At 44.9% G+C, this 24354-nt stretch overlaps 1 protein-coding gene across 1 annotated transcript; it reads left to right on the top strand.

Annotated features, from left to right (window-relative positions):
• The first annotated feature begins 5908 nt into the window (after window positions 1-5908).
• On the top strand, window positions 5909-23945 carry LOC147080768 (uncharacterized). Its single transcript, XM_085981095.1, has 4 exons — window positions 5909-7480; window positions 10452-10763; window positions 12086-13048; window positions 20338-23945. Exons 1-4 carry the CDS (start codon window positions 6059-6061, stop codon window positions 20776-20778), a joined length of 3138 nt encoding a protein of 1045 aa, XP_085837221.1. The 5' UTR covers window positions 5909-6058; the 3' UTR covers window positions 20779-23945.
• Window positions 23946-24354: the final 409 nt, after the last annotated feature.

Raw genomic sequence — 24354 nt, forward strand, 5'->3', positions numbered from 1 at the left:
GGGAACAGAGAAATTGCGTAACTTTAGCCGCAAACTATGTTACAGCTTGCCATAAGCAGAGGGACAACCATTAAATCTAAGAAAAGATTATATGCACATTATATGTGTGTATATTTATATATACAGGGATATATCTGTCTATACACTGTATGACTAGATCTGCGTTTACGTGTTCAATCATACATGTTTTTCTGTGCTTTGGCAACATAAGATGTACCTTGTCATCATGCCAATAAAGCAATTTGAATTGAATTGAGAGAGAGGGAGGAGAGAGGGGGGAGGGAGAGAGAGAGAGGGAGGGAGACAGAGAGGGAGAGACTGGGGAGGGAGGGAGAGATGGGGGAGGGAGAGAGGGGGAAGGAGGGAGCGGGAGAGGGAGAGAGAGGGAGGGGAGGGAGAGAGAGGAGGGAGAGGGAGGAGGGAGAGGGAGGGGGCAGGGAGAGAGGGGGGAGAGGGAGGGAGAGCGGGAGAGAGAGGGAGGGAGAGAGAGAGACAGAGGGGAGGAGAGAGAGGGAGAGGGGAGGAGAGAGAGGGGAGGAGGGAGAGAGGGGAGGAGAGAGGGGGAGGGAGAGGGGGTGATGGGGAGGGAGGAGGGAGAGGGGGTGAGGAGGAGGGAGGGAGAGGGGGAGGGAGGGAGAGAGGGGGAGGGAGGGAGAGGGGGAGGGAGAGAGAGAATGGGGGGGAGAGAGAGAGGGGGAGGGAGAGAACGAAAGAGACGGGCGGGAGGGGAGAGAAAGAAAGGGGAGGGAGGGAGAGAAAGAGAGGGGGAGGGAGGGAGAGAAAGAAAGGGAGGGAGGGTGGCCGGGGAGATGGAGGAAAGGAGGCTGGGGTAGGGAGGCCGGAGGGGGGGAGGGAGGCCGGGGAGAGGGAGGGAGTGAGGGAGTCCGGGGAAAGGGAGGGAGGGAGGCCGGGCAGAGGGAGGGAGGCAGGGATGCCGGGGAGAGGGGGGGGAGGGAGGCCGGGGAGAGGGAGGGGGGGGAGAGGGAGGGAGGGGGGAGGGAGGCCGGGGAGAGGGAGGGAGGGAGGGAGTCCGGGGAGAGGGAGGGAGGGAGGCCGGGCAGAGGGAGGGAGGCAGGGATGCCGGGGAGAGGGGGGGAGGGAGGCCGGGGAGAGGGAGGGGGGGGGAGAGGGAGGGAGGGGGGAGGGAGGCCGGGGAGAGGGAGGGAGTGAGGGAGTCCGGGGAAAGGGAGGGAGGGAGGCCGGGCAGAGGGAGGGAGGCAGGGATGCCGGGGAGAGGGGGGGAGGGAGGCCGGGGAGAGGGAGGGGGGGGAGAGGGAGGGGCGAGGGAGGCCGGGGAGAGGGAGGGAGGGGGGAGGGGAGGCCGGGGAGAGGGAGGGAGGGGGGAGGGAGGCCGGGGAGAGGGAGGGAGGGAGGGAGTCCGGGGAGAGGGAGGGAGGGAGGCCCACGGCGCCGCTTCTCCCTCCCTATGAGAGGAGGAGGAGGGCACCGGTTATCTGGTTTTCAATGGCCGACCTTGTGCACCTGGCCGAAAGTGTGTGATCGGCCCACGGTCCCAGGCAGGCAGTAGGCCGCAGAGTCTGCCTCTCCCCCGGCCGTTCTCACGGCCGGAGGTTTCAGCCCGCAACCTGACTGCTGTCCCCGAATTCTGAGTCCAGTTGTGGGAGATGTCACTGGGCGAGCTGGCACTGGGTGGGCTGTTGCCGGGTGGGTTGGCAGTGCTTGAGCTGGCACTGGGTTTGCTGTTGCAGGGTGGGTGAGCTGTCACCGGGTGTACTGCCAGTCCCTGAACTGTCGCCGGGTGAGCTGGCACTGGGTGGGTGAGCTGTTGCCAGATGGACTGGCAGTGCATGAGCTGTCGCCGGGTTGGTGGCCTTTCACCGGATGGTCTGGCAGTGCGTGAGCTGGCATTGGGTGGGCTGGCGCTGGGTGGATGGGCACTGGGTGGGCTGTCGCAGGGTGGGTGAGCTGTCGATGGGTAGGTGAGCAGTCGGCAGGTGGGTGGGCTGTCGCTGGGTGGACTGGCAGTTCATGAGCTGGCACTGGCTGTGCTGTCGCTGGGTGGGCTGGCAGTGTATGAGATGGCTCTGGTTGGGCTGTCACTGGGTAAGCTGGCACTGGTTGGCCTGGCAGTGGATCATTACCTGGCCTGTCACCATGGAGTAGTAGATGCCCAGACACGAGTTACCTGAGTCAAATATAGAAACAAGAAGATAGGAGCAGGAGTAGGCCATTCGGCCCCTCGAGCCTGCTCTGCCATTCAATGAGATCATGGGTGATCATCCAAATTCAGTACCCTGTCCCTGCCTTCTCCCCATATCCCTTGATCCCTTTAGCCTTAAGAAATATATCTTACTCCTTCTTGAATATATTTAATGAATTGGCCTCAACTGCCTTCTGTGGTAGAGAATTCCACAGGTTCACCACTCTCTGGGTGAAGAAATTCCTCCACATCTCAGTCGTAAATGGCTTACCCCTTATCCTTAGACTGTGACCCCTGGTTCTGGACTCTTCCGCCATCGGGAACATCCTTCCTGCATCTAGTCTGTCTAGTCCTGTTAGAATTTTATAAGTTTCAATGAAATCCCCTCTCATTCTTCTAAACTCTAGCGAATATAAACCTAATCGACCCAATCTCTCCTCATACGTCATTCCTGCCATCCCAGGTATCAGTCTGGTGAATCTTCGCTGCACTCCCTCCATGGCAAGAACATCCTTCCTCAGATAAGCGACCAAAACTGCACACAATACTCAAGGTGTGGTCTCACCAAGGCCCTGTACAACTGCAGCAAGACATCCTTGCTCCTGTACTCGAATCCTCTCGATATGAAGGCCAACATACCATTTGCCTTCTTGACCACCTGCTGCACCTGCATGCTTACCTTCAGTGACTGGTGCACAAGGACACCCAGGTCTCGTTGCACTTCCCCTTTTCCCAATCTATTGCAGTTCAGATAATAATCTGCCTTGTTTTTGCCACCAAAGTGGATAACCTCGCATTTATCCACATTATACTGCATCTGCCATGCATCTGCCCAATCACCCAACCTATCCAAATCATACTGGAGTTTCTCTGCATCCTCCTCACAGCACACACGCCCATCCAGCTTTGTGTCATCTGCAAACTTGGAGATATTACATCTAGTTCCCTCGTCTAGATCATTAATATATATTGTGAATAGCTGGGATCCTAGCACCGATCCCTGCGGTACCCCACTAGTCACTGCCTGCCACTCGGAAAAAGACCCGCTTATTCTTTGCTTCCTGTCTGCCAACCAGTTCTCTATCCAAGTCAGTACCTTACCCCCCAATCCCATGTGCTTTAACTTTGCACGCTAATCTCTTATGCGGGACCTTACCGAAAGCTTTCTGAAAGTCCAAATACACCACATCCACTGGTTCTCCCTTATCTATTCTACCAGTCACATCCTCAAAAAATTCCAGTAGATTAGTCAAGCATGATTTACCTTTTGTAAATCCATGTTGACTTCGTCCGATCCTGTCACTGTATGTTCCAAAATATGTTTCAAAGCCATCAGCCCTCATTCACCGCCCTCCATTTAGCCCAGGGTAATCCAGGTTGCCGATGAGCATCACTTTAATGATGCCTGTGGCCTAATGAGGCTGCAGTGGTGCCCATATGACACACACGGTCTCTCTTGTTTAAAGACACTTCCCCTTGGCTGACTTCAATTGTATATCCTGATGTAGTAAAACTGGAGGCTGCCCCTTACACTTTCAACTTGATTTTTTTTTCTCAAGTTATTTTGCTTGGACATCATGTGCCCTTCATGTCAAATGATATTTGGATTCAGGTGCTGCTTGAAGAGCCCCGTGGCATTTTTGATGATTGACTGTCTTCGCTGCCTCTTGCTGAAGCACAACATGTTGACATGCTTCATCTGTTGTTTCTGCACCTGTACCAGTTCAGGCTGAATGCAGCACCAGGAGGCCATTGTTCAACAAATACGCAGGAGTTGGGTGCGTTGTGGTGTTGGCAGTCATAAACTGGTGAAAAGCTAGGAATAGTGGAGGTCCAAAGAGATTTAGAGGTCCATGTACAGGAAACTCTCGATTTACCGGCAGCTAAATAACCGGAAATCTCGGTTAACCGGCAAAATTCAGGAATAGGTTCAGGTAAGTTTTACTTCATATTGTACTTGCCTTCCTTGATCTGTTGCTGTGCAAGGGTGTGGCTGCAGCTGTTGCTAAGCTACAGAGACGCTTGGAACTTGTGGCCATTGTTCTGCACCTGTTGCTAAGCAACAGGGTTTGTTGCTTTATATGGTGCTCTCAGCTCTCCGTATCTTTTAACTATAGCTCTCGGTTATCTGGAATTTTTGATGAACCGGCACCACGTCGGTCCCATCAGTGCCGGATAAAAAAGAGTTTCCTGTACACAGATCAGTAAACTATAGTAGTCCTGTACAAAAAATAATCAAAAAGGTTAGTGGAATGTTAGCCTTTATAACTAGAGGGCTAGAATATATAAAGGGGAAGAAGTTTTGCTGCAGCTGTACAAAGCCCTATACAAAGACCACATCTGGAGCACAGTGTACAGTTCTGGGCACCGCACCTTAGAAAGCATAAAGAGGCCTTGGAAGGAGTGCAGCGCAGAGTCACCAGAATGTTACCAGGGCTCCAAGGGTTAGATTATGAGGAAGTTTACATAAACTCTCAACATAAAAGGTTAAGGGGTGATTTGATTGAGGTTTTTAGGATTTTGAAAGGAATTGAGAAACTTTTTCTGCCAGTGAAGGAGTCTAGGACAAAGGAACATAACCTTAAAATCTGAGCCAGGCCATTCAGGAAAGAAGTTAGGAAACACTTCTTCACACAAAGGTTGGTAGAAGTGTGGAACACTCCCACAAAAAGCAGTAGATGCCAGCTAAATTAATTTTAAATCTGAGATCGATAGATTATGCTAGACTAAGTTATTAAGCGATATGGAACAAGGCAGGTAGATGGAGTTAAGATACAGATCAGCCATGATCTCATTGAAAGGCGGAATAAGCTTGAAGGGCTGAATGACCTGTAACTGTCACAAGCCTGATATATTGGCACCCAACCGAACTGGATGGTTTTGTGGTATATGTTATCAATCTAGATCAATAGTGCCCCTGCCATGATGGAGTGCTAGACTAGTACAGCGCTGGATGGGAGCAGGCATTGGTTAAATTGATGGATCCATGATGGATGGGTAAACCACTCGATTGGTAAAGAGGGAGAACACCACCATTACTTGTCAACCAGCACTGAAATTTGTGAGTCTGATGTTAAAACATGTTGGCCTCCATTTAACAGGTTTGGGTTATGGGGTGGTGCTCCGTAATCTTACTTCCTGTTTAGTATGTGAGCTAAAATTATTTGTTTAATGCTAGTGAAAATTATTTCTTGATACTCAAGTGGAAAGTGACGTGTTTGAGCCTTTCCCACCTCTGAAGCATTTTCTCTCTTGTTCCTCCCAAGTTCAGATACATTGCCCCACAATGCTCTCCCTCCTCCTTGAAAATTCAGTGTAGAAATCAAGAGTCATCATGCAGTCTCCTTCAGCTCATTCTTTCCTGGGATCTCCAAACTGAAACTCCTTGTCTCCTTAGCCTTTTCTTTCCTTTCCTTCAGGCTATGAAAGCTCAAACTTTATATCACTTAATGAATTCTTCCTGATTTACCTTGTTCTGTCTTCCATTGTTTTCAACCTTTGTGCACAGGGTCTTGGCTGTTCAGCTTGATTACTCGATGGGGGGAAAAAACAGGCAGTAAGGCCACTGCTCTATACATGGAATTTGGAACGGTTATGGCAAAAATGTTTTTTCTTTTTTTTAAAAAAAGCACTCCAAAACATGTATGGGAATTGATGCAATGGATGTTCTGTTTTATGTATGAATTCTTTTGCAGGAAAGGCATTATTTTATCACAGTTCAGTTAAGATAGCATCATCTACTTGTGTGAACAGAATTGTTTGTATTTGACACGATAAATAGACAGAATGTGCTGTAGCTTGGTTACTGATACAGTGTAACATCCTTTGTTACAGAAATAGATATGCCTGTATCACTTAATAAAACTTTTTAATGTCTCTCCTAGCATTTCAGGATGCATGTATCGGATTGTGCAGAGTACGAGTCGGGATGGGAAGAACCTCCTGAAACTAATTCCACTTTCCAACATCCCTGGACATTACGTCCCAGCCGTTCCCGTTTCTGTTCCCGTTTCCGTTCCTGTTTCCACTGGTAGTATGCCTTCCAAAGTAAATGTGTCGACCGTGATCCATGTTGCAACGCAAAATAAAACAACAGCTTGCAGTGCTCCAACAGCGTGTCTTCCCGTGTTGCAGCAAACCAACGCAGGAAGGTTTGTAATAGCATCACTTGAAGGATCAGCCAGCCACAGTGGGATGTCTCCAGTCAATCCTCCACACGATAACATATTTACAGCACCAGCAGTGGCATCTTTGCAATGCCCTAGTCTGACAGCAGTTGCTTTGCCTGGTCTATCGAGGAAGGGGACCCAAGCATCTCCCACTTTAGCTACAGACCAAAAGGCTTATAATCGAAGAACAGTCGCTTTGCCTGGTCCAGCTGTACAGAAGACCCAAGCATCTCCCACTTTGGCTACGGAGCAGAAGACTTACATGGTTTTAAAGTCTCCAGTGTTGCCTTCTGGCCATCATCTTCAGATCCCTGCAAATGCAGAAGTCAGATATGTTCCAGCATCTTCACTGCCCCTTGCTATCCAGCAGAAAATACTGGCTACTGCAGCGTCCAACCTCGCTAGCTCGCCTGAATCTACGAAGTCATCTCCGACTGTCATTTACGTTTGTCCAGTGAACACTGTGAAGACGACGCAGAAGCGCCTCCCAAACATTCTCCCCAAGAACATTGTGCAGCTGCCCACAGCTCCCACCTCCGGTGACAGCCCTGTTCCAGGCACAGCAGCACCTGCTGCTGTTGCCAGCGGTACAGCAGTTTCTAATGCCGAGCAGACCCAGTTTCAGGACAGTCCGATGAAGTGGGTCGTGCAGAAGAATCCGCAGTCTTTAGCGCACTGCCTTATTCCGGTTAAATCCTCCAATAACTTGGCCTCGAAGATCTTAAAGAGCCTGGCTGATCAGCAGCATGTGGAGAGCGGCACAACAAACCTGATACCATCGCCGTCAACTGCAACGACAGAAATGGGGGCCGACCTATTTTCTCCATTCAAGGAGAATGCCCTAGTTATGTACAATGGTAAAGTCTACCTAGTCGTCCAGAAGAACGGTGGATTGCCCAGCCCATGCCCCGGGAGTGTCTCAACTTCCGTGAGTCATGCAGAGAAAGAGAACGTCTCGTCTGCCGTTTTACCGCAGACCGATTTACTAACCAAAATCAAAGAGGAACCAGAGGACCCTGAACCTGAACCTGTCGAGCAGGAGGAGAACCAATTCTTAAGCCGGCCCACAGATGCCTGTAGAACGGCAGTCGGTGTCCAAAATGCCAATGACCAGCATAGGGCTCAGGATATACAAGGCATTCTGCGTGAGGTAAGTTTTTGCATAGTTTTTAAGTTTTTTCTGATAGAATGAAGATACATTTGTATTGTCTGGTTGTGCTGCACTTTGCACTGGGAAATAATGCTTCATAGATTTGGCTGCTTTAAATGTTGTTAAAATAGTTGATAGTTGCAAAATTAAACTGCACAGTAGTATTAAACATAGAAACATTGAAGATAGGAGCAGGAGTAGGCCATTCGGCCCCTCAAGCCTGCTCCGCCATTCAATGAGATCATGGCTGATCATCCAAATTCAGTACCCTGTCCCTGCCTTCTCCCCATATCCCTTGATCCCTTTAGCCTCAAGAAATATATCTAACTCCTTCTTGAATATATTTAATGAATTGGCCTCAACTGCCTTGTGTGGTAGAGAATTCCACAGGTTCACCACTCTCTGGGTGAAGAAATTCCTCCTCATTTCTGTCCTAAATGGCTTACCCCTTATCCTTAGACTGTGTCCCCTGGTTCTGGACTCCCCGGCCATCAGGAACATCCTTCCTGCATCTAGTCTGTCTAGTATTCTACTTTGGACTCTAGCCAGACCTTTTCTGTGTTTTCTGGAGCTGAGATTTTTTTTTTAACTGTTACCTTTGCATGTTCCGGTCGTTGCTGTTCATAACTTAAACTTTGTACAAAAAATATGATCCTTTGCTTACCCACCCTGTGCAAATATCTGACGTTGCAACGGCCCTTATTAAAAGTCAATGCAATTTGCCAATCCGCTAATGGTGGAGCTGATAAACACTCAGAATAGTAAACTTGCTAATCACTGTACCATGCTTAAAAATTAGTTGAAGCATGAAATGTTGTGCTCAGATTGAGCAGTAAGCTGGCCTTGAGAAACAAATGACTTTTATAGCTGGGACCTTCTTTCCAGTATGGGACAGAGGCTGTAGAGAGAGCACCTGTGTATGTGAGTAGCGGTTGTATTTCTGTCCCCACTTTTGCATTGGGTACCTAGATTCAGATGAGCTACACGTTTAACCTGCAGTTCTTTTCCTCCCTTCTTCAAGGAGCTGGCTCTTGTGGAGCCACATTGGTATCTTTCTCAAATGGTCAGTCTTATAGGTATTTACCCAGACAGAGACTGTGGAAAGGCTATTTGACCGTGGGGGTGCTAAGCCCGCTCCTTTCCTGGCCAGGCATCCAAGGGTTGGTGGATAGCAATGAGATGTGGGAATACTGCCCGATTTCTCCTCTTACTTCAGGCTGCTGAGGCAGACTGTAGAATTCCGACTGCCACCCTAGCCTAAATAACTGCACTTTGGGGCCCTGCATTGTCAGTTAAATTATTAGTGGCCTCTGTTGCAGTCAACTTCAAGTCTATAAATTATTTTCCACAAAAATATATTGGCAATTCGGACAATGTTAGATTTCTGTGTGTATATCGAGTACATAATGTTTCCAAATGAAAACTTTCACATTGCTATTACTGATTGTTACTCATTTAATAACCCACAACTCATTCCACAGAACATTATAGAAAGTGTTCAGTCTTTGCATTTGTCCAATGACCTGTTCGAAGATGTCTGTATTCTGAGTGTCAGACATGCATCATTGAACTGACAGTATCACTTGAGCCTGATGCTTCCTTGCAGTGCACTTTGTCATTTGTTCTCCTGCTTTTACCCAACTGAGATTGTTCTATTCTACAGCATCAACTCTAACACTGCAGTGTGCAAAAGCTGTGTTATTTCTCAGTTACCTTCAGTGACATAAACCGCATACCATTTCTATTCAAATTATGTGGCACGTCTCTGATTTTAACGTGATGTTAATTGGCTTTCGCTGTATGTCACAATCACTCTGCTTCAGAAAAAAAATGGTCAGTAACAGTTAAAGGGAAGGAAAGTCAAGGAGGAGTACTTTTCAAGTGCTGTGTGAAATGTGTTTGGGTGGTTTCAACCTTGTCCCCATTATACATGGCCCACAACACAACAATATGTTCACTTGTCCAGAATTGGTAAGAGACTCAATGGCTGGTGTGGGAAATGAAAGAATGTTCCACTGATGCAATAAAGGGTGCTCTTCTGAGAGGAGAGCTGAGGTGCATTGATAAGGCAGAGCTTTACTCTGTATCTAACCGTGCTGTACCTAATTTGAGAACGCTTGATGTTGGCACGAGTCCCTGGAGTGGAAAGTGTTCCATTCCATAGGACTAACATCCCACACCCTGAAGGGCATAACATTAATTTTAAATGATTGTTCAATTTTCTGCGGCGATGTGCCAGTCAGGTTTCTGCTCTGTGAAAAGCCATCGACAGGGAGCAGCCCTTTATGTCCTGGAGCAGCTCCATTAATTGCAATGAGGCCATAACTGGGGATCAGCTGAACCAACGTAACCCATGAAACCATGCTATGAGCTGCCTGTAACATCATAGAGTGACCCACCAATGACTGAGACCCAATGGATAGGTCTCTATTCATGTCCGACACTTTGAAGTTTAAGAATATCATTTTAATAAAAAAGGAACAATCTGAATAAAAATGACACCTAGACTCTTCTCTTCCCTTTTCAATTACATATAATATGTAGGATAACGTAGTATGTTACTACTTTGAGATGTTGGGGTAGAGATGACCTGAGTTTCACTCTGCATGGTGTCACAATGCTGTCTTTTGAACTGTCACTATCTTATTTACCTTGCATGTTTCTTGAACATGTATGCAGCGGGCATCATTTGCACTAAGTGATTGTAAATTGTACACTATTTAAACCACCACAGTTGTGAATCAAAATAATAGATTAGATCAGTGGCATGATAAAAAATGTGATTTTTAATGTTGTGGCCTCTTGTATTAAAATGTATCTTGCTTGAAGATTGTTCTTATTCCACCATGCAGTTCGGTTTCTGAGTACTGCAATCCAAGTTTCTTCAGCTTATTTGCCAAAAAATGTTTGTATTTGTTGAATGGTTAAAACCTTTCTTCCTCTTCTTTTCCCTCTTCCCACTTTCCATCAGCATTCAGAGCGGATTTGTGGGACTGCTAGAGAGGAAACCGATGAGCAGTTACTGAAGAAGGCAGGAATTCACACCAATCTCCGAATCTGCCTCACCAGAATATCTCCAAAACAGCTGGAGCAGTGGGAGAAGTGCAATTCTCCCGCAAGCTCTGAGTCACTAGAGTCACCCCATCACCCGACCGAGAAAATGGATGAACTACAGAGTGATGCAATTAGTAAAGAGACACAAGTGAATTTGATGCTTCCAGTTATTAAAAAAGAGGAACCTATAGAGGCAGAATATTACGCATACCATACAAAGGAGATAGAGGTACATCTCGATTTCAGTAGCACTGACTTATTTAAAAAGCTGGCTGAAAATTGTAAAGTCCTCTGTGCGTGAGATTTTGTGTAGAGTAACTGAGTCTATGACAAACACTTGGGGACCTGTTCACAGTAACTGTTCGAGTACACTGTCTTCTCAAATGTAGTAACTACCAAATATGTAGGTTAAGAAACAGTAGAATTCTATATTTTTAATATAATTCCGTGCATTTTCCCCTCACTTTCATTCCTCTCCTTAAGATAATGATTCTTACATTTCTTTAGGGACTGACAGAGGTTCAGTCCTGTTGTCAAATGATCATTCTTAATGTGTGAGCCTGAACAGTGAGTATTAGTAAGCTATTTGACTGTGGAAGGCATCAGAGCAGAACCCAATCCTGGCCACCTTTTCCAACAAGAGCCACTGGATCAGGAACGGAAATCCTGCTTCAAATATTTCCTCCTCTTCTCTTTAGTCCAGAAGAAATAAGGCCAATTATAGCACCCGTACTGGTGTCCTGGCTGGTCTCAAACTGGAGACTTTCTGGTTTATGTGGCTTAGCGCTACACCAAATGGTACCTTTACCCCGTGGTTTCATCAAGGGAGTTCTAAAGCTCCTTTAGTGTAATATTGTTTAGTTTCAGATAATGCCTAAAATTTGACTTTACAATCATTAGAAAGGAAGAACTTGCATTTATATACAGCCCGTAGTGCCTTTCACAACCTCAGGCCGTCCCAAACGCTTCAAATTCAATGAAGTACTTTTGAAGTGTAGCCACTATTGTAATTTGCGCACAGCAATTTTCCACAAACAACAGTGAAACAAATGACCATCTGTTTTAAGTGTTAGTTGAGAGATGAATATTGGCCAGAACGCAGGGAGAACTCCCCTGCTCCTCAAATAGTGCCATGGTATCATTTACATCCACGAGAGAGTAAGCGGGCCCTCGGTTTAACATCTCACATGGAAGACGCCACCTCCGACAGTGCTGCACGCACTCTACTGCACTGGAGTGTCAGCCTGGATTATGTGCTCAAGCCTCTGGAGTGGGACTTGAACCCACAACCCTCTGACTCAGTGCTACCACAATATCAAGAGCGAAATTCCTTATTTCACAGGTTTGAAGTAAATTTGGCCGCAGTTGCTCGTAAAATTCAAGGGGCTTTGTTCGTTAAAAATGTAAATATATTGCTTTGAAGTGCGTCCTATGATTTTATATGGCAATTATAAAATAATCCTGAAATTTAAGGAGCAGTGTCCTTTACATGCAAGACAAACTTGAATGCATGTATTGCTGATTTTCTGATTTTTTTTTTCTCTCTTTTAGATTAAACTTGAGCCCAAATCAGCAGTGAAAAGAAAACCAGAAAATATCAAGTGTTCAGTGACAGTTAAGAAACAATGCCTAAAAAGGTTAATTTCAAACTGGGAATCTGAGCATGCTTACAGCTGCCTTCCCGTATACAATACAGAAGCACCTTCCCATGGTGCAGGAGCAGCCTCCCACGGTGCCGAAGCAGCCTCCCGCGGTGCCGAAGCAGCCTCCCGCGGTGCCGAAGCAGCCTCCCGCGGTGCCGAAGCAGCCTCCCATGGTGCAGGAGCAGCCTCCCATGGTGCCGAAGCAGCCTCCCGCGGTGCCGAAGCAGCCTCCCATGGTGCAGGAGCAGCCTCCCACGGTGCCGAAGCAGCCTCCCGCGTTGCCGAAGCAGCCTCCCATGGTGCAGGAGCAGCCTCCCACGGTGCCGAAGCAGCCTTCCGCGGTGCCGAAGCAGCCTCCCGCGGTGCCGGAGCAGCCTCCCGCGGTGCCGGAGCAGCCTCCCGCGGTGCCGAAGCAGCCTCCCGCGGTGCCGGAGCAGCCTCCCGCGGTGCCGAAGCAGCCTCCCGCGGTGCCGAAGCAGCCTCCCACGGTGCAGAAGCAGCCTCCCGCGGTGCCGGAGCAGCCTCCTGCGCCAACTCTCATTGTGGACAGGAAACATTCACCAGCTCACCTGAGCCCAGCTCAGTGCCGGAGGAGAGCTCGATAATAGAATCTTCACCCATGATGACTCTCGGCACTGGGACAAATAGTGCACACAGCCCCTCTGCTGTCTCCACTGTACCTGTTCCTGCGCCCAGCACCTCATCTCTCTCAATGGGACACTCCTCTACGGCTGAGATCAGTGCAGCACACAGTTCCTCTCCCCTCTCTCCCTTGAATATCGATGAAACTACGCGCGATGAGAAGATCAGACGGCTGAAGGAGATTTTGAAGGAGAAGGAGGCCACGTTGGAGGCAATACGGAAGAAAATGGTTTTGGCACCTTTATAATGTTCTCGATCAAAATTAAGAGCCTGTGTCCTTGCTGTGCAATTTTTCTGATGAACTGGATGTTCACAATTCTGTGTCATCTCAGTCTCTCTTGGTAAATTTAAGATGACAAATATTTAAAGTTTGTTTTTGTAATGTTATTTTTGCTGCATAGTTGAGCAGCCACTTATTGAATTTTAATATTTGCCATTTTAAATTGTAGCAAACTTGATAATTTAAAACCAGGGTGGTGGTTGCACTCTATTGTACAATGTAAGGGGAGAATATGTGATCATTCGGCTGTATTGATCTGTTTAGTATAGTTTTCCAATTAATTGTGTACTTAATATATATTGAACCTAAAATGCATTTTATTTTTGTGTGAATTCCTGGGCTAACAAACTGGGTACTTACTGTGCTGGTGCTGGGTTCTAAACACCCAAGTCCCGTCCCATAGATATCTTCTGCACTTTAGGATCTATCTGGTCCATCGCTGTGGAATACATTTGATATTGTATATTTCCTAGTTGCAAAATAGCTAAGCAAGCCTGAACTAACCTGCACTCGCAGTTTGATTTATTAAAAGACAAGTAATTCTTTTTTACCTTTTGCACCATTACCTTCCTGAGGGGACTGGCTTGCTATCAGTGTGTTCAGTGAGCAAGAGCTCGTTTATCTGTATTTTTCACTCCATTTGCATCCAGGGCTCAATCTGGCACTCAGTGAATTCTGTAGGTACACCACTATGGTGCATGTTTAACAATCTTCCATATGTGAATTGCCTTTTCAGTGGGTTAAGCACCTACAATCCTCTTCACAATGCAGTGTCATTTAATTTTTTTTCTGTTCATTAGTTTAAAAAGTTTGAATAAGATTTATTCCCTGGTAAATAGGAATTTGGGGGATTTTCTGGAACTCTTTTTTTCTTTAAATGCATTTTAAGATGATTGTTTTTAGAGAATTCCTATATGTTGGTCTCTTTTAAGACTTGTTTTTATATAGAGCTCATGTGACAGTCTTGTGCTATAGAATGGTTCTCCTCCTTGTTCATGAATCTGTTCTTGTTGTGGGATTGATCGATTTTCGTTAGATACTCATTTTCTGTCATTTTCACCTGGATGGCACTAAGCTCAGTTATTTATTTCTTCGTTCACTTGTGGTTTTTAAATCTCAGAAACTTCCAAGATGTTGATGGGGGTTTAAGGAATATATTAAGCGCTCCTGCGGTTTTACTATGGCAACTCAAGATTGCTGCCTCTAATGTCTGTCTTCCAAATGTGAAATATTGACTTGTTCAGTTTGCCTGGAGTTGTCTCCCATCTTGGTGAGCTCTTAATAGAACGTTGGAATATCCTCCTTCAAGAGAAAGTAGGCCTGCAGCCAGCAAGATAACGGGGCCTACTGGCGTTAATTGTGACATGAACCTGGGATCTAGGTGTACGAGTGGCTCAATGTTCACACTGGTAGCTAGGGTATGTCAAGCCACTGTGGTACTGGTTAGTGTCCCTCCTTGGGCTTGGTACTGACTGTGCCACTGTACATGTTTGCATAGGCCTCTGGTGAACATGGCTACTGATTCACTGCACATTTATTTGAGCCTGGCCATTAGATGTGTCAAAGCTCCATTTGAATATTTCCTATCAGCTTTGTGGTTGGCCCTTCAGATCCAAAATAGTCACCATATGTTATATTGCTGATTGTATTCAGGCAGGACTTTATAGCTTGAGATTTTTCTTGCGAAGGACTCTTTTTTTGGTTTTTGACCAGCTACTGTACTATGTAGTAAATGGCCTTTCTACAGAGATACATCAGATTCTAGTTAAGATTTGGACCTTGGGACTTTAGAAAAATGTACTTTGTGATCTTGTATACTATATTTTTCACCCTTTGCATGCTTTTATGCAAAACTGGCCTCAGTTTCAACTAGGCAAGTCCGTAATCTCTAGGAGCCAGTAGCTGAGTTGTGTGAAGTTCCTAACTAAGGCAGTTCCAGAATTTCAATCTTGGGCGGAAATTTCTATTTCATCTTGTGCTCTTACATGGGAGTAGAACCTATATTTACTATATGGGTACCTAAGAGTCTCACCTGCTATATTGACAGGGCACAATTAATTTTGAAGTAAGGTACATGGATCAGCCCTTTCTGCATAAACATTGTCAATAAGGGCAGTTCCACTATCAACTTTGGGTAGGAAACCTTTGGGTAATATCAAAGGTCATTTGAATAGACATGCCTAGAACTGTAGGGATATTTTTTTTTTATAAAGCCACTGTATACATAGTGGCAAGATTGCTATTTAGAACATTCTTTAACAAATGAAAAGATAGACAAGCAGAACTGCCAAAAATGATAAAACCACTGTAAGAAAGGAGCAGGCTTCTTAGAATAAAACCCCCAGCTATTTAAAACAATTTTTTTCCAGTTATTCTTAATTCTGTTGAGTACTTTATGTGAACATAACCAAAGGTAATTGCTTGCTGAGCGTCACTGCTAAAAGATTCAGCAGAAACTGACAGATGGTTGACCATAAACTAAATAGTTTGTGAAGTTCTTGCATGAACCATTCTGCCCTCTGTGTTAGACAAAACCTCCTTTTTAACGTGCTCAAATGCTAAATTGTTGCTGGGGATACAGACTGAGGAAATGCTTCATTTGGTGGAACAGGTAGTGTACTTTGTGAAGCCTTGCAATTATAGCTGTCTTTCAACAAAATGAATGACAGAACTTTGTGTGTTCCATTAATACAGATAGGACAAATAACTAATGCGGTGCCAGCTCCAAATAACCAATTTTGAGATATTACCTTATATTGAGTACATCAGTTGCAGAGAAGGGTGAGACCATCTTTGATAAAACAAGGTATGGACAGCAAGCTTGGCCTGAACAAATTGAACAAAGGTGTGCTCTCCAGAGCCCCCTAGACTTCAATCTGATATATCTATGCAATATATCACGTTAGAGGATAGGTTCTTGGAAATACTGAATCTAAAAGATTCAAAGGAGGTTCCAAAAGTATTGAGGACAATGTTCAATGGCATCTAAGATGAGTTAAGCTTAAGGGAGTCCCCATTCAACAAACCAAAATATCTCAGCAGGCATTAGCCTATTGCTCCAAGTACATCCCCTTGAAGGATGAATAAGATCGATATCTTTAGGTCTGAGATTGCTGATAAAGGTCTCTGATGACATCCAGACAAATGAATTGCAGCAAGCTGCAAAATTGCAAGTTGGAATATTTTCAAGTGCCTTCTAAGTATGTTCCATTTTGTTGGAGGTAGCGGAGTTGTGAAAGCATAGGACCTTGTAACAGCTTGGCCTTTGTGCATTGATGACTTCTTGTTAAGTTTCATGACCTGAATTAGAAGGAGGCTGGACTGTGAGAAATCACATCAGAGAAAACTTGATGTCTTAGCAGCAATTTGATTGGATTCAAGAATGAAGAGCTGCTGAACTGTTGATATGCTGTAAAGTGCAATTACGCCCCATTTTTGTTATCTATAGGACCCTAGGTAAGAAAGTCAGTACAGAAAGCCATGAGCATTAGAAATCCAGTGCCAAAGAGAACATACATCAGTAGTAAGGCATTCACTATAGGAGCAACAAAAACTCTGCTGTCTAGTCTTTCACTTGGGTGGTAAGAAATTGATGCTAAGTCTCCTCAGAAGAGACAGTGATCTCCTGTCCGAGAGCTGTCTTAACGATCAGCAGAAGCTTGGGGAGCACTTATGCAACTGAAGGCAAATATAAAAAATAGTACCTTAAACTGAAATGTTTTCATCCCACCACAGCATGTCTGAAGTAATGGTGACAAAGATAGATTGGGACCAAACTCATGCTTCATGAAGGTCAGCAACTTTAAAATAATTCATCGAAACTAAAAGCTCTGGCCAGCTACTACTGCATCTTGGGACGTTCACTAAATGACTTACTTAGTTCCTGGAAATCTATGAAGGATGTAGATAAGCCCTATTGGAGTTTGAAAATCAATTTGGGATATTGGTAGCATATGCTAGCAGTTATGGAACGTTGTGCAAAAAGAATGCCCTTCTACATTGGTTATTCTGGAATAGTGTTGAGTTGGACATCTGTTGTATGCAGAACAGTAGTTTAGTGAATAGCCACACCTGAATCATGTAGGTGTAAAGCTGAATATTCAATTCTTTAGGTCAGATCCTAAAGATATCTACATTATTCATCCTTCAAGTGGATGCATTTGGAGCATAAATGGAATTCTGGAAGTTGTCATACTCTGGATGACCTTGAGTCTGAATAGGTTACCACAGTGGGAAGAGGTGTGTGAGGAACACTACTGGATCTAAAAGTTCAAACTTAGATGCATGAGGTATATCTGGCTTCAAACAGTACCTGCTGGAAAGGAATTGTCATTCATTCCTTTTCACTACAGTCCAACACTGAAGCTGTAGACGTTCTGCTGATCATTAGACCCACCAATGAACAGGCAGATTTCAATTAGCCATCAAATATAGTTAACATAAATTTTCTACTGTAGTCTTAAATGCCACATAGTAGCATACACAGGTTTTCTGTGAAGTCGTCTAGTGAAACTGAGTAAAGCTAGTGCAGGTGGGAACATGAGAAGATTAGGCTGCATGTGATAGCAAGCATTAAACTGTTTCCTCTCGGCACAAAAACACTCACGTTCACTTCATGGTCTGAAAGGAGATGCTACCTTGCTGGCTAAAATAGTCCTTTGTGACAAAACGTTATTGCTATGCCTGCATTGGGAAATAAGATTTTTCCAGTTAATCTGTTGGCATTTTATACAGTCAGTTGCAAACTAGAAGGGTGACTGATTTTCACTCAGTTTAGACAAATCATATTTTATTAGTGGCTCAGAGCAATTTTGAATATGGAGTAAGGTCAGGCTTGTAGATGACCAAAAAAATATCCACAATACTGCCCATTATAGAAGGAATTTAGGCACACAAAATGCTTCAACTTTGTGTAAGCATAACCTTAGATCATCAGCCTGATAGACATCCATGGGCTCATGGACCAAGAATGCATCAACTGCAACTTCATATTTACCTTCTAACCACCAATAATCAAATAACAACCTCCAAAATGCATGTAATCCTACATGTTACAACATGCTTCGATCTGTAATTAAATAGGGAACTTGAATCAACTAAATATACCTGTTCTGTATACAGCACACACAGCCACTCGCTACTGTTACAAAGGCAGCACGTTGCTGAAATGTCTAAGAGCACACACTTTGTTGCCCGCAACTATATCTTCGAATTCCAACCTCATACTGTCTTTGTGTTGGATAACAGAGCGAGAGAGAAGATGCCAACTCCAATCAATCTGTAAGGGTAAATTCAAACCAGCCACTCTAAATTCTGCCCCGAGTTATCAGAGTTGTTAAAACCACCAGGTTCACGCCAAACCTGGCTTTCTTCCAGCACTACCTTGCTGAAGGTAAACCGTGGCAATAGTGAGGGAGGATCAAGAGTTAGGAAATTGCTTTAATCGTCCCACTCATTTTGTTGTCAACAATAGCTCACTTGGCTTCTTAGCCTCACTGTTCACAGTATCACATAAATACAGATGAGGAAGGCCATTTAACCTGTTTTGGCTAATTCGTTCAGAAAGATCCAATATCCAATTGTTTCGGAAGTGATTCCGTGTCCCCCCCACCACTATGCCCAAAATTCCACTCCATGTGTTGATCACTCTTGTGTGAAGAGAAACTTCCCGAAATCAATCCTAAATTTGGCTTTTCCTAGTTGGAACCTAGTGCCTTTTTCCAATTCTCGTGGGTTTCATTTGAAGCAATGTTGCAGATTTACCTTGTCCATACTATCTGCTATCTTGTATCCCTCTATAAGATCACCTTCATGGCGCCTCCTTTCGAGGCTGGAAAGACCAAGTTCCTCCAATCTTGTAACTCCGACGGTAGGGATAAACCTCAAAGGCTCTTCTATTAACTGCCTTCAGGGCTTGAATGTGCTTCGGTGGCCAGAAATGGACACAATACTCACGGTGTGGTCTAACCAGAGCATAGTTCCGCTGACGTGTACTTCATTATTTTAGCTCTAAAGTTCAGCGTTCTACTGCCTCACTGGTTCCTGCTCTGGAGTGATTGAACATGCTCACTGCGAATTCTACTAAAACCCACAGTTCTCTCAACTTTATCCTTAGCTATTCATTTGTTTCTTCCCTATGTGCAGCTCTTAACACGTGCCCTATTAAATTTCAGCTGCCACGGACTTGCTCCTCCAAATATGTTGCTATCTCATCTTGGAGTTCCCGAGCTGCCTCCATAGATTCAGTTATCAGAACCCCGTTTGGGATCATCTGTGAACTTCACGTCTTAACTTCAAAATCTAAGTCGTTAATCCAAATTAGAAACTGGGAGTTCTAACCCCGGCCCCTGGGGCTCCCCACTCAGCACTCGCTGCTTCCAGCCCTTCCATATATTCTTTATTCACTCCCAGGACTGACCTTGGATCCCAGCTTCTTCCGTTTTAGGTTGTAGCTCTTTATTAAGAGCTAGGACATTGTTGGGTCGGACCGGATCTCCTTCTAAACTATGTTTGTTGCCGTTTACTCGGTAATTGTGCAGGTGATCCTTGAGTTTATGCCTGATAATTCACACGCTATTGATGTAATACTTCAGTTATTCCGGCTTGTACGATCCATGCCCGAGCGGATATCACAGCACTTGGTGCAGCAGCCCACCCGGGTATGCTCAAGCTTATGGATATATAATCATTTCAAAGTCATGGCTTGCGAATGTATTTTTGGCCATTGGGTTTTGGAGGGAGGGTCAGCACAGAGAAGCGAGGCGACAGCCACAAAGTGAGCTGGTAGGAGCAGAGAAAGTCTCATTGCTAGCGGCAAAGAATCTCCCTCCTGTGGGACCATTCACCTGAGCCACACCTGAGCTGTCTCCGGGGCTGCAGGCAAAATACACCTCTTTAGGTGGGTCTTGATGTTTATGAAGGAGTTCGCGACACCTCATTTGCTTTACATCGCTGTCACAGAAATTAGTGTTGTGGAGGTCAATGAGAGGGATGCACAGTGAAGCACCCAACTACTGAAACTTGTTAAGAAAGTCACTTGCTTCATCTGTATCCCGTCTTCCCATCACCAATCTCACAGATTAAAATGCATTGATCGGGTTCATCTTGGGATACACTGAGATCATTGAACAAACGCGTATAAAACGTATGATTTTGCATGACACTGGGACATAATATTTCGATACTTTAGGAGCAATCATGCAAATCTTATGCTAATTTTCCGATTCTATTCATTTTAGATCAAGGCCAAATCGGCGGCGAAGAGAAAAGCGGAATGTAACAAATGCCCATCGACAATTAAGAAGCAACGTTTTAAAAAGTGGGTTTTGAACAGGGAATCGGAGCACGCGTACAGCTGTCTCCCGGGACAAAATAGTGATGGAACGGCCCACATCAGTCCTCGCTGTGGCCACGAGACATGCACCAGCTCCAGCTCATTGCCCCTAGACAGAACGGTAAGGCAATCCTCCCATAGGAAGACTCGTAGCACTGTGACAGATAGTATGCCCGGGACTTCAGCTGTCTCCGGGGAGCACACTCCTGCGGTTGAGATCCTTCCTCCTTCAAGCGGAGACAAGACCCCACGTGATGAGAAGATCAGACGGCTGAAGGAGATTCTGAAGGAGAAGGAGGCCGCGCTGGAGACAATACGGAGGAGAAAGGCTTCGGCAACTTTATAAAGTTCTCCTTGATTGAAAATAAGCGTCTGATGCTTAGCGAAAGAACTGGATGCTCACCATTCTGTATGATCTCAGTCTCTCTTGAAGGTTAAGGTGACATATTGGAAGTGTTTATCTTTCAAATGTTATTTTTGCTGCATAGCTGAGCAGCTATTTTTATTGAATTTTAATATTTGTTATCTCACATTGTGGTGGAGTTAATAATTTATAATTAGGATGGCGATTCCGTTATATTGTACAATGTAGGGGGAGTTTGAACCGTATTGGTTTGTTTAGTAAGTTGTGAGGTTTCTATACAATTGTGTTTTTAATATAGATTGAACCAGAAGATGCAGTTTATTGTGGATATTCCTGGGAAAATTCTGAGTTGACGAATTGGGGTTATGTGCACATTTATCTAAACATTAGCTCCTCTTTCTATGGTCTAGGATCTGTCTGTCTCATTGCCGTATAACGTGTCTAAAATTGTACATTTTGTAGCTTTACTTGAGCTAGCCCACACGAACCTTACATTTTGTAGCTTTACTTGAGCTAGCCCACACGAACCTTACATTTTGTAGCTTTACTTGAGCTAGCCCACACGAACCTGGGCATGTATTTTCATTAAAAAGTGATACTTAACGCCCCCTTCTTAACTTTGCCAACAGCACGTACCTTTCCCTGAGGGAACAGTCCACTGACTTGCTCCCAGGCCTTTGTACCTATTTGCCAGGTGTGCACCAGTTTAGCTGGATTTTCTTTCGAAATCATTACAATTTGTTTTTCCAATATTCTGAATATTTTTTTCGCTCGCTCTTCACCCGATTAAGACGAGGAGTCACAGAGCAGGATGTGTTGGCCAGCTATCCTCGCGATCCTGAACCTATTACTTACACTCCTCAGAGTGGAGAAGTTCTAAATAGCAGTTACGTCATCTCCCATAACGCTGATGTGCATAAACTATATTTGTATTTTTTTTTGCATATTTAGGGAACGAACTGGGCCCAGTTTATTTACAAAATGTCTAATGGTCGTTATAGCCGTTACACGTCAATAGATAAGGGAGAACCAGTGGATGTGGTGTATTTGGACTTTCAGAAGGCTTTCGATAAGGTCCCACATAAGAGATTAGCGTGCAAAATTAAGGCACATGGGATTGGGGGCAAGGTATTGACTTGGATAGAGAACTGGTTGGCAGACAGAAAGCAAAGAGTTGGAGTTGGAATAAACGGGTCGTTTTCCGAGTGGCAGGCAGTGACTAGTGGGGTACTGCAAGGATCGGTCCTAGGACCCCAGCTGTTCACAATATATATTAATGATCTGGACGAGGGAATTGGATGTAATATCTCCAAATTCGCAGACGACACAAAGCTGGGTGGGAGGGTAAGCTGTGAGGAGGATGTCGTGAAACTCCAGTACGATTTGGACAGGTTGGGTGATTGGGCAGAAACATGGCAAATGCACTATAATGTGGATAAATGTGAGGTTATCCACTTTGGTGGCAAAAACAGGAAGGCAGATTATTATTAGAATGGCAATAGATTGGGAGAAGGGGAAGTGCAAAGAGACCTGGGTGTTATTGTGCACCAGTCGCTGAAGGTAAGCATGCAGGTGCAGCAGGCGGTTAAGAAGGCAAATGGTATGTTGGCCTTCGTAGCAAAAGGGTTCGAGTACAGGAATAAAGATGTCTTGCTGCAGTTGTACAGGGCCTTGGTGAGACCGCACCTTGAGTATTGTGTGCAGTTTTGGTCACCTTACCTGAGGAAGGACATTCTTGCCATGGAGGGAGTGCAGCGAAGATTCACCAGGCTGATACCTGGGATGGCAGGAATGACGTATGAGGAGAGATTGTGTCGATTGGGCTTATACTCACTGGAGTTTAGAAGATTGAGAGGGGATCTCATCGAAACCTATAAAATTCTGTCAGGTCTGGACAGACTAGATGCAGAAAGGATGTTTCTGATGGCCGGGGAGTCCAGAACCAGGGGTCATACTCTAAGGATAAGGGGTAAGCCATTTAGGACAGAGATGAGGAGGAATTTCTTCACCCAGAGAGTGGTGAACCTGTGGAATTCTCTGCCACAGAGGGTGGTGGAGGCCAGTTCATTAAATATATTCAAGAAAGAGTTGGATATATTTCTTGAGGCTAAAGGGATCAAGGGATATGGGGAGAAGGCAGGGACAGGGTACTGAATTTGGATGATCAGCCATGATCTCATTGAATGGCAGAGCAGGCTCGAAGGGCCGAATGGCCTACTCCTCCTCCTATCTTCTATGTTTCTATGTCATCGTTCTAAAGCATGCATGGATGAGAAAATAAAACTCACAGTGCGGTGGCATTTCTCTATCAAATGCTTGGCTTTCCCAGGCATCAAGGGGTATGGGGAGAGAGCGGGAATATGGTATTGAGATAGAGGATCAGCCATGATCATATTGAATGGCGGAGCAGGCTCGAAGGGCCGAATGGCCTACTCCTGCTCCTATTTTTCTATGTTTCTATTGATCTCAGAACTCTTGGTTGGAATCAACGCAAGAGCACATCATTAAACACCTATTTTAGATAACGGTGGAATATGTCTTCCATGCGGTTGAACAATTTAGAATCAACTTGTCAGTGTCAATTAATTAGTACTAATGATACCTCCGTCTTTTGATCTCCAAACTGATCACGAATGGTGAGAACGGACCAACTTTTTGCCTTAATATTAAGATCATGAGCCCGAAACCCAAAAGCTCTATCCAAGTTTCGGTTATAACCTCCATCACTGACTCTGGATTGGCAACAGATAAGAGGAGGGGTCAATAAATAAACCACAACAAACCCCCCAAAAGAGGTCTACCAAAATGCTGCCTCGGTATTCTCTACTTTTTGAGAAGGTTCTCTTGGGGAAAGTCCCCAGTTTCATTAAGGGAATGTACAGATCTGATGTTATCCAGTTGTTTCCTACAAACACAAGTAATTTACATTTTGTGATTCATATCACACATCACTCATGTCGAAGAAGCAGGACTGGAAATGCTAAAACAGTTAAATGCTATACTTGACAAACCTAGCGTGAAATAATTAATGGCAGGGGTACTCTACGGAAAGTGCATCAAACTTAGCTGATAGTTTGTTATAATACCAAATGATGAAGACGTTTTAAAGAATATATTTGAAATTTTGATAATAAACATTTGAAAGGATACTGCGAACAAATTGACGGTAATATTCAAGTTGAACTAGCGGCTGGGCTTTATAAGGACTCTGTCCCTTCAGAAAAGTTGTTAACCTGAGTGCGTTCCAAGTGCGTGTCTTCGAAAGTTGAATGAAGAAGACATTTGAACTCTAAGTGAGAAGTGGCTCTACTGCATTCTTCACCAATAAATTTCAGGATGTCCACAATAGTGCAGGTTAGAACATAGTTATCCACCTTATAAGTGCATCTCCCAACTTCTTAGAAGTGGAGAAGACAGGCCGAAAAACTAAAGTGTGGAGATGCCGGTGTTGGACTGGGGTGGACAAATGTAAGGAATCACACAACACCAGGTTATAGTCCAACAGCTTTATTTGAAATCACAAGCTTTCGGAGCACTGCTCCCTCGTCAGGTGAGGTG

This window comes from Somniosus microcephalus, unplaced genomic scaffold (genome assembly GCF_052327205.1).
Source record: "Somniosus microcephalus isolate GS21.2 unplaced genomic scaffold, FLI_Smic_1.0 scaffold1193, whole genome shotgun sequence".
Taxonomy (NCBI): domain Eukaryota; kingdom Metazoa; phylum Chordata; class Chondrichthyes; order Squaliformes; family Somniosidae; genus Somniosus; species Somniosus microcephalus.